General features: G+C 31.9%; 1 protein-coding gene across 1 annotated transcript; it reads left to right on the top strand.

The window, feature by feature from the left end:
- The first annotated feature begins 7,748 nt into the window (after positions 1-7,748).
- Positions 7,749-9,510, top strand: LOC123217111 (putative F-box protein PP2-B12). Its single transcript, XM_044637890.1, has 3 exons — positions 7,749-8,024; positions 8,148-8,266; positions 9,083-9,510. Exons 1-3 carry the CDS (start codon positions 7,749-7,751, stop codon positions 9,459-9,461), a joined length of 774 nt encoding a protein of 257 aa, XP_044493825.1. The 3' UTR covers positions 9,462-9,510.
- Positions 9,511-10,141: the final 631 nt, after the last annotated feature.

The raw sequence follows: 10,141 nt of genomic DNA, 5'->3' as shown, positions 1-10,141 counted from the left end.
ATAACCATTCAACCAACAAACCAAATCTGTAGAAATCAATTCTATCACATTTCAATAAAACACTCAGAGAAATTCAAATTATATCCTAGTTTAAGAAGAACAAGTACTTTGACCAAGATTTGCTGAATATTAGGAGCATATTGGATTTTGTGTAGGTATAGGATTCGATCATCTGCAAAACTTATTTGCTCGTGCCTATTCCTCTTACTACAACCCTTGTGTTGTTGCCCACATATATCCAATCCATTTTATTCAGAATTCGATAGAAATCTACTAAAGATCTTCTATTATGAACTACTTGGTCGGTGGCTACAGAGTCCATAATCCTCGTAGGATAATACTCAGTTAATATCATAGTACTAGAAAATCAAAGTTTCATCACTTGATTTTAAACAAGACTATCATTTTCATCTCTGTTCATTCACAGACGATATTATTCTTGTTGCTTCTATTGCAACTACTCATCTTGTTTTTGTCTCTTCTTCTAGTACTTTTGCCACTCTTCTCATTTCAATTCCTTGTTCTTATTCTTTGAGCATTAAATGATCTCCTTCTTATATTAGGACTTGAGCCACTCACTTTTGAAAATTGATTCTGCAACGTATGCATGAGTATTAAATTCAGCTACCTCATGGGCGTTTATACTCCAATTTTATGTGGCCAAAATAATTAACAAAAGTCCTTCTTTTCTCATTGTGGGTCATATGTACTTTTATACACTCCCACTATCGAGAAGAAATCATTTTTCTAAATGAACCTCATGTTCATGTATCAAGTTACGCGTAGCTGACTTTAGTTTCATAATTAGATTTGACATTCAATCAAATTTAAAAATCAACTGTCATCAGTTGAGGACTGTAGTTCCTCCAAACTTTTCAACTAAAACCAGACTTATGGCATATACAGTTGAACTTTCATGGTACTTATATACCAGATTGATAATCATGAAACTAATCAAGATATCACACGAAGTGGATCTTGCTTCTTACATGCGTGATGTGCGTCCACATCACGTTTGTGTAAGGTACTGATTAGGTTTCTATCCCTTAGTCAGCCACAACTAAATCTTAACCTGATTCACAGCCTTTAAAGCCTTTTGCTCACCTATGATATTGTGCATTTCAAATGCCACATGGTTTAATTCTCTCTATTCAGTATCATTCTTATTCAAATCAGCTATCATTTTCTAAGATGTTATGGTTAACTAGATCACAGAGACATCTATCAGACACAACGTTATCAATGCAATCAAATACACATCAATTATCGTAATTACGTATTAAAATTTTAAAATATCTTACATAAGGCACAAAATCGAAAGTTCACTATGTTCCCAATCATATCCCATGACACAAATGCTTGACATTTTAAACTTTAATCTAATTGCGTCAATATTAATTCTAGATAAGAATTTCATTAAATTTTACCGATCTCAGAATTCCCACACTTAACAAATATATATGATACAACAAATGTATCATCTATTTTGACTAGGACCATTTTATCAATCCGTATCGATCTTTGAGTCACTTTATCCATGATAAAGTCTCTATTACATTTGTGTTAGGTCAAATACCTCATATTACGATAGTTTTGGGAATAACGATAAAATAATGAATATTTTATCGTACATTACTAAGCGTCACTCTATAGCAAGTTGTAATGAATCCACTCAGTCCCAAAAAGTTTCAAATTCTTGTCCCGAATAAGATCATTGATTACGGGGATCATATTCACGTATAGATATTTTCTCTTTCCCAATTAGGAGAATTCAATAGGATATTGATAATTTCTATATGCAACGTGATGGTCTCTAATCAATAAATTTGCATGAAGTAGAAACATGTATCCTAAAACACCAATATGTGTTTTTGAGAATTGGAATAAGATATTACATGTCATTATACGTCGTAAGACCCATGGAATACATCTCATATACCGATCCAAGTATTACACAACTTCCAAGGACTAGAAAACAAGTTTCACGTGCCAATACACGCTAAAAGTAGGTGTTTATGCACGGAAATAGGCTCATAAGCTCTTTCACGCGCCACGTAGACACCGCACGTGCCTCCACGCGTCGCATATATGTTTGCACAAGCCCTCACGTGCCAGGGATGATTCAGACGCGTTGTTACGCGCCTCCACGTTCTCGTATGCACCTCCACGCGTCGGAATTGGTCACCACTCGCGATCAAAATGTTGACCGTTGACTGGTCAATAGTTGACCAGGTTATCCATGGGTCATGATCTGGGTTAGGTGACTCGATTGACTAAACGGGTTAACCCGTTGACCAGTTGGGGTCTTGACCAACCCGTTGACCTCTGGTTCAGGTAATCGGGTTTTCCTAACCCGATTTTGACCCAAAACTCGCGATGAACCCTAATCTTGCTATCCGTCTAATTGGCCATTTTCCAACGATTTTTCGACGACAAAACCATAGGGCTTTTGAAGTAAAGTCTACGTGGAGTCCAATCGTTCCAAGTTCCGGCACCGATGGCACCGGAAACCATCGAAACGGTGAGCAAGAAAGACACGCCTTGGGTCTCGGATTTGGGTCTATTTCGATCGATTTCGATGTTAATTCAAGCCGATTTTCAATTTAAAAAATGTAATATCATTCCTAGCATTCATTCAACATGTTTCCCAACACCAATTTCATGCAATTTTGGCCGAATTAAATTCGTCCCCAAAAACGAAATTTTAAACAAATTTCTATATACAGATTCTAATTCGTATAATATATGCAATATCATTCACAAAAAACATAACAAATATGTATCCTAGGCTCTGATACCAATGTTAGAAACAATTAAACATGCCAGGATTCAAATTCTGTGAAATCTGTAAATAGAATTTGCGTACCCGTTTATGTGTTTGATGAAGCGTCTTCGAATTCTACGCGAGGTGTTGACGTTAGTCTGTTTCCACAACGCCATTTGCCCACGTACTGATTTCCATTTGGGAGACTCATTTACTGTGCATTCATTTTGGTAGGGAAGGGTTCTCTGTAAAAATAGTATTCTCATTTCAGCTCCTTACCCTTTGGGAGGCAGTTAAGACTTTTTTATATAAAAGTCCAACCGCCAATAACCGCTAATAACTGCTCTTTGGCAGTTAATCAAATTGGGTCGGGTTGACCCGTCATAGGTGGACCCGGATCCAATACAAACTAATAGATCATTGACATCAATTCCCAAAAGGACAAGTTACTCGATCTTATTTCACAGGGAGAACAGGATGAAGTATATCCATTATAATTTGTATATTCTTAGATATATTTATCACTAGTAATATTAAATTACTTCTCTAGTCTATCTCAGAGGTATAGATGGTTGACTTGACAATAATAGAGGATTCCCCTAGTGAGCCTCCTCTATCGTACATTGAGAAATTAACTGATTTCATCTCATTTGTTAATTAAGATGAATTAATAATCCAATTAAATTGAGGGCAAAACGATTGATTTAGACCATTCCATCCTCTGCTACAGAGCATGAGGAATCTTTCCTCATGTGGTACATTGGAGCTGCAGTAACCGATGACTATGATGTTTATTACATAGGAGTGTAGCCCAAAGTCACTTTTTGGTACACGGTTTTCGAGCTATAAGAATGGTTGACTAATGATGTAAGTTGTCTATATACATTAACTTTGGTTAAATGTTTTATATATTCATCAAAATATAATAGAATTCATATTTTATATCCATTTCAACACGTAGATTCTTTCTTGGCATTATTACTTTGGCACCAGTACAAGCAGTAGATCATCATCCCAAAAAGTTGGAAAATGGTCTACACCTTCTTCATAGAGCATATCGGGATAACATACGAGAGTTGGAATACCACACTGCCTAATGAGTACGAGTGGCTTAAACTATTCACGAAGATGGTGGAGACGGATTATACCCTTGGTTTGTTTTACAAACCATTGGGGGAAATTGATAGGGTATTGTATACATGTGTTTTCATTATAATTTACTTAAAGTTTACTTATATATAACACATGGGTCTATTATAATTTTTTAATGTTCATAAGTTTTCATCCCTATAAACTTTGATTATGCCTATTGGGTCATCAAGAATACATGGAATACATGAAAGCTAATACTTCTTGCATGTATAAGTCATTTGATGAAAGTCCACAATACCCATGTATCCACCACTATTTATAACTTGATATCAAACATTTGTAATCAGACAAACCTCTAAGCACATAGCCTTCAACACATGGCAGTCAAGCTTCACCTCTGTCCATGGTGTAATATAGTAAGGGCATTCATTTATAATTTGGAAAAATATCAGCACATCTGTTAATAAACAAGCATAAGGGTAAAAAGTCATTGTCAATTAAATAATTAGTATTAACACCATACATACTTTCATGGTTTCTTCTCTTGTAAAACCATCGTTGTAATGTGCCCCAAATGAAATCAACGAGCATTGTGATAGACAAACCCCGTGCATGTCTAACGAGTGTATTAAATAATTCTACAATATTAGCTATCATTATGTTATACCTATGTCTTGGAAAATATGCCCTACACCATTAGTGAAACCCCACCTCACTTACGTAAGCCCTAGCTTGAAAATGCACCTCATCAATAGATTTCATTATAACCTCAAACTTTGTCTTTGTATATGACTTCATGGTTTTCTAGTATAAACATGCAACCTGTGAGTTTATAAATAATATAAGCGCTTTGCTATCAAAATTTATAAAATTTTCATAGGTCTAAAAATTTTATAAATGTATAAACACGTTATCTGTGAGTTGCACTTGTACTTTGATCACATGTTACAGAGAAGATGATGGCGACAACACCCATGGTGTATATTTAGAAATACTTCAATCATTGTAGAGTATATAACATAATGTTGATTTGAGATTATTGTTAACTCTAGTATTTCATTGATGCAATCTTTAAGCTTTGTCAAAAACCAACACCATATTTCATGATCTTCCTTTTTGTCAATGCCAAAAACAATTAGGTAGATCTAGGTATTACCATCGAGGGCCACCACAAGAAATAAATGTCTCAAATATTGATCTTTAAGGAAAGTAGCATCAATGCAAATACTATGTCAAAGATATTATTAAAATGCACAGACGAAATAACCCAACGCCATGAAAAAATATTGAAAGTGATGCTTATCATCTATTTTTATAGTTGTCACAGTTTCCAAATTAGCACACTCTAAATTATAGCAATAATCAAGTAAAAGCATAAATAACTCTTCTGGTGAGCCTCGCAATGAATGTAATGCCTAATTTCCTGTATGTCAAGCCTTTGAATATGGCATGTCAATTTTATACCTTTCGACAATGGCGATAATGATCTCTTTAGGCTAATAAATACGATCAATCAATACAAACTTTGACTTCATTAATTGACCTGAAGCCTTGGCCCCGATTTGTTTGTGATATGGCTTTATTTGATCTACTGAACATGTATACTTGGTATTTATTTTTCAAATTCGAAAGACTTGACTAGGTTTTACTCTTCTTACTAATAGAAACCATTTGTATTTCTCATTCTAACACTGAATCTTCCTTCTCTTCGTGTCTAACTTAAGCACTTTGTACTGAAATCCTTTCTCCAAGGCAAATTGGTCCACAACATCTTTCAAATATTTTTCATCATTAAAAATATCACCAAGTTTTATAGCATTCCCCTCTCGAATTGATCCTGCACCACTTGATGATATTGTAGGTTGAAAAGAAAAATCAGGTAGCCACTTAAATGGATTAGTGGAAACATTATCAAAAAATGTTCCAAAATAATTCCCCCACCCATAATAAGATCTTTAAGTTGAAGACTATTTATATGATAGTTAATAGGTGACATATCCCCGAAGTCTACCTCATCAAGTTGAACATCAATCATCTTGTTCTCGTCAAAGTCACCCTAATGTAAAACCCTCTGTTTGTCTCCACGAACCTATTCATTAGTAATATTGAATGCATCATTATGGAAATCAACCAAGTCATCCTCAGCAAATTCCTTTTTCACTTCACTATCATCGTTACTACCAATTTCTTCTTCTTTTTCTTCTTGTCCTTTGATTATGGTACATGTAACAAAAACAAGAATACATTCCTTGAAATATTGCAACATGTCAATAAGGTCTTGCACATCTTCATCATTTTTTATCTTTATAGGGGAGTTAAGCTCGATTCTTTTTTGTTTCATGCATAGTTTGAATATTGTTTGGGATTAGATCAATATCATACTATTCACTCAAAAATTTGATAAATCCTTCAAGTGTTATTTTAGAGGGAATTTTAACCAATTTTTTAAAACCTCCAACATACTTAATTGTATTCTAATCACGTTGGATTCATTCTCCTTAGAATGGAACAACAGTATAACCACCCATTTTAATTATCAATCTTATAATTAAAAATTAAACATTTTTCATAAAAAATCCATAACAAACATTTACCAATATATAGCCGAATATCAATATGCCACCTCTAATTTCCTAACATTTCATTAATCACTCCCATATGTTATCTGAAACTAAAATGTTTATTTCATATATTAGTTAATATCCAAATGACCTTTATATTTTTCTAATGTTTTTTTACTCCCTAATATATTATACAATATCAAAATGCACCTTATATCTTCATAACATATACGAAATTGATATTTTTATAATATCGAAATGCCCTCTCTTTGTTTGCATATTTTTTAGCACTCTCATATTTTGTCTAATTTTAAAATACCCCTATATTTATCTAACATTTCATTTAATACCCTCAAGTATTATCTTGTATCAAAATGCCCTGATATTTTATTAAAATGTCTCTGTATATTCCTAACATTTTATTTAAAGTCTTCTTACATTGTTTAATATCAAAATGCCCCCACATTTTTTAACATTTTATTTAACCCCTTATATTTATCTCAATTTTATTTAACACCATATTGTTTTGTATCGAAATACCCATCTTTTTTCTAACATTTTATTTACAACCTTTATACATGGTTTAATATCAAAATACCCTCATATTTTTTTAACATTTCAATTAAACCCCTATATTTATTTGATATTTATTTAACACTCTCATATATTGTCTTGTATCAAAATGTCCCTATATTTTTCTAACATTTCATTTAAAACCTTCATACATTGTTTAATGCCCCATATTTTTTTAATATATTTTTAACCCCCTATTATTTTATCAATTATCCAAATGTCCCATATATATAATATACGAACTTGATTTAAAATAAAATTAATTTTTGGGTTAAGATTTGTATAAATATCTTATTCTTATGAATTAATTTGTTTCGATTTGAATTCAAAAATACAAATTTTTTTCCTTCCAAACGAATTCATAGTATCAAATATTAAGTAAAAATAAAAACAAGAGTTTGAATGATATGAGAAAAGTATGAGAGCAAAAGTTATATAGAAGTGGTGAAGAATAATTTTGGTATTGTCAAAAATTTTTGAGGTATTTTTACTTAAAATCTTGAAAATGGGGCATTTTTACTTAGGAAATGGAAAAGGGGGCATTTTTGCTTAGATGAGGGTAGAGTAGGGTATTTAATTTAATTTCCCTTGACAAAGAAAAAAATAACCAGAAATTGCAATTAAATTATAATTACCAATTTACCAAATCAAAATAAAAAAATAATCTCCCTTGTAGACGAAGTATTCAAAGTCAACAGTCTTTGTCTAGTCCTTTATAAAGGCCTTAGCTTTCTGGTCTTTGGTGAGTGGGAAAGATAATGAAAATAGATATGAGTGCTGTTCTGCCAGAAGAATGCATATCCAAAATCATATCCTTTACTTCTGCTAGAGATGCATGCAGATTCTCAGTGGTTTCCTCTCTGTTCAAATCTGCTGCGGATTCAGATGCCGTGTGGGAGAAGTTTCTGCCGTCTGATTACCAGGAAATCATTTCCAGTTCGGTCTCGCCGTCGTTGCTGACAACTAACTTGTCCAAGAAGGATCTTTATCTTCATCTCTGTCGTAACCCCATCACCATCAATAATGGTACAATGGTATGTTGATTAATTATTAAGAATTAGTAAATGTTGACTTACGGAAATAGGATCGAAATCAAAATATCTCTATTCGATTAAAATGAAAACCGGGCCTAACATCAATCTGATTCTTTGACACAGAGCTTTGCAATAGAAAAAAATAGCGGAAAAAAATGTTTCATGGTTGGGGCAAGAGAGCTTAGCATTTCATGGGGAAACGATTCTCGTTTTTGGGCCTGGCTATCTTTACCAGAATCTAGGTTTGTTGTGTTCTACTTGTATATTATTCATAAAACTTTTTCTTATCCTTACACCTAGTAGTTCATGCTATTGTGCCATGTTCATATGGTATTAGTTTAAATTTTGTATTAAAAACTTTTAACTTTAATCTAAACCAAATTAGAATTATGTCAAAAATTTTTAATTATAACCCAACTCTTTAATATTTGAGTTGACTCGACCTAATCCAAATTGACCTGAAATTATCTATTGTTTTTACTTTCCAAAGCATTTTTATCGTTTTAATTTTTTTACCATATTAGCCCAATCTACTATTAATAAAACACAACATATATAATATTTTGTTTTTTTACAAATGGTCTACAAATTACATACTAAAATTTTTGAAACACATAAATAATCTAACTAATTAAATCATATTCTTACAAATTAATAATAAAATAAAATATTTAAATACAAATAAAAAATAATATGAATAATTACAATTATATAAAGATACAATTATATACAATTTGTAAAGATTTCAACCATTGTTAAGATTGTCTTTCAACATTTCCATAATTTATCCATAACAAACTCTATTAATATAAAATTTCTTCAAAACATTTGAGTTGATCCATGTCATATCATGTCACTTTCATTTGAACTCTAACTCTACCCAATTTAATTTCAAGTTATATTAGGTCAACCAAAAATAAGTTTCATGTATGAAAAACTTAACCCTAACTGATTTTTTCATGTCGGGTTAATGAGTCGTGTTAAAAATTATCAACTCTATTTATTATGTAGATATTGTCCATTTTGATGTCTTATAAATATGTAATATGCATTTGCAGGTTTGGTGAAGTGGCTTACTTCAGGTATGTGTGGTGCTTTGATGTGAAGGGAAAGATAGACACCAAAATTTTGTCCCCCAAAACCACCTATGGTGCTTACCTTGTGTTTAACCTACATGAATACGGATTTCGAAAAAAACCTGTGGAGTCAGGTGTTTATTTAGAAAAACTAGATAATGGGGAGAGGCGTAGTTTGCTTTTAGATCCTCCACCATCTGTAAACAGAGGAGATGGTTGGAAGGAAATTGAGATGGGTGAATTCTTCAATGAAAATGGTGATGATGGAACTTTGATTTGTAGTTTGTCTGATTTTAGCTCACGACATATTAAGCAAGGCCTCTTTATTGAAGGAATTGAGCTCAGGCCTAAAAATAGCTGATAATATAATCGTGTACCATGCAGATAAACATATCTTGAGAATTCATACCTTCATATAGGCAATAATGGCTACTTCTATAAACTAGAGTTAATGTTGTTATGCTTTATACATACATACATATATATATGTATATGTATATGTATGTATGTATGTATGTATGTATGTATGTATATGAAAATGATGTATTTCATGTTTGGCAACATAGCATATAAACAAAATGGTTATTTATGTCTTAACTAAGATCCCATTTCCATATTCAATATAGGCAGAATAATAAAAATAGAAAATAAATTAAATGAAAATGAAAATAAGTTACTTACCAAAAAAAAAACTATTCTTCAACTTTCTTTTTCATTTTTAGAGAAATATTGTATGCACTTAAAATGAATTAGGTACTAATAATGATGTGTGCTCCTGCTATTAAGTGTTACGGTATATTTAATTGAAATCATTTAATCACACAATGATATATTATCATTAATACTCAATTTTATTATGTTTAAAGGACACATAGATTTATCTAGTGACCTTTTCCCAACCTAGGTTTAATAAAATGGCAACTTTTCACTCTTTAAATTTAAAAAAATCATTTTCTTATTCATTTACTAATAACTTTAACCATTAGAGGGTATTTGTAACATTTTAATCCAAAAATTATAACATGAATGTAATTAATTGTC

This window comes from Mangifera indica, chromosome 5 (genome assembly GCF_011075055.1).
Source record: "Mangifera indica cultivar Alphonso chromosome 5, CATAS_Mindica_2.1, whole genome shotgun sequence".
NCBI classification, from domain to species: Eukaryota; Viridiplantae; Streptophyta; class Magnoliopsida; order Sapindales; family Anacardiaceae; genus Mangifera; species Mangifera indica.
Note: the sequence above shows the minus strand (reverse complement) of the source record. Positions and strands in the feature narration are given on the sequence as shown.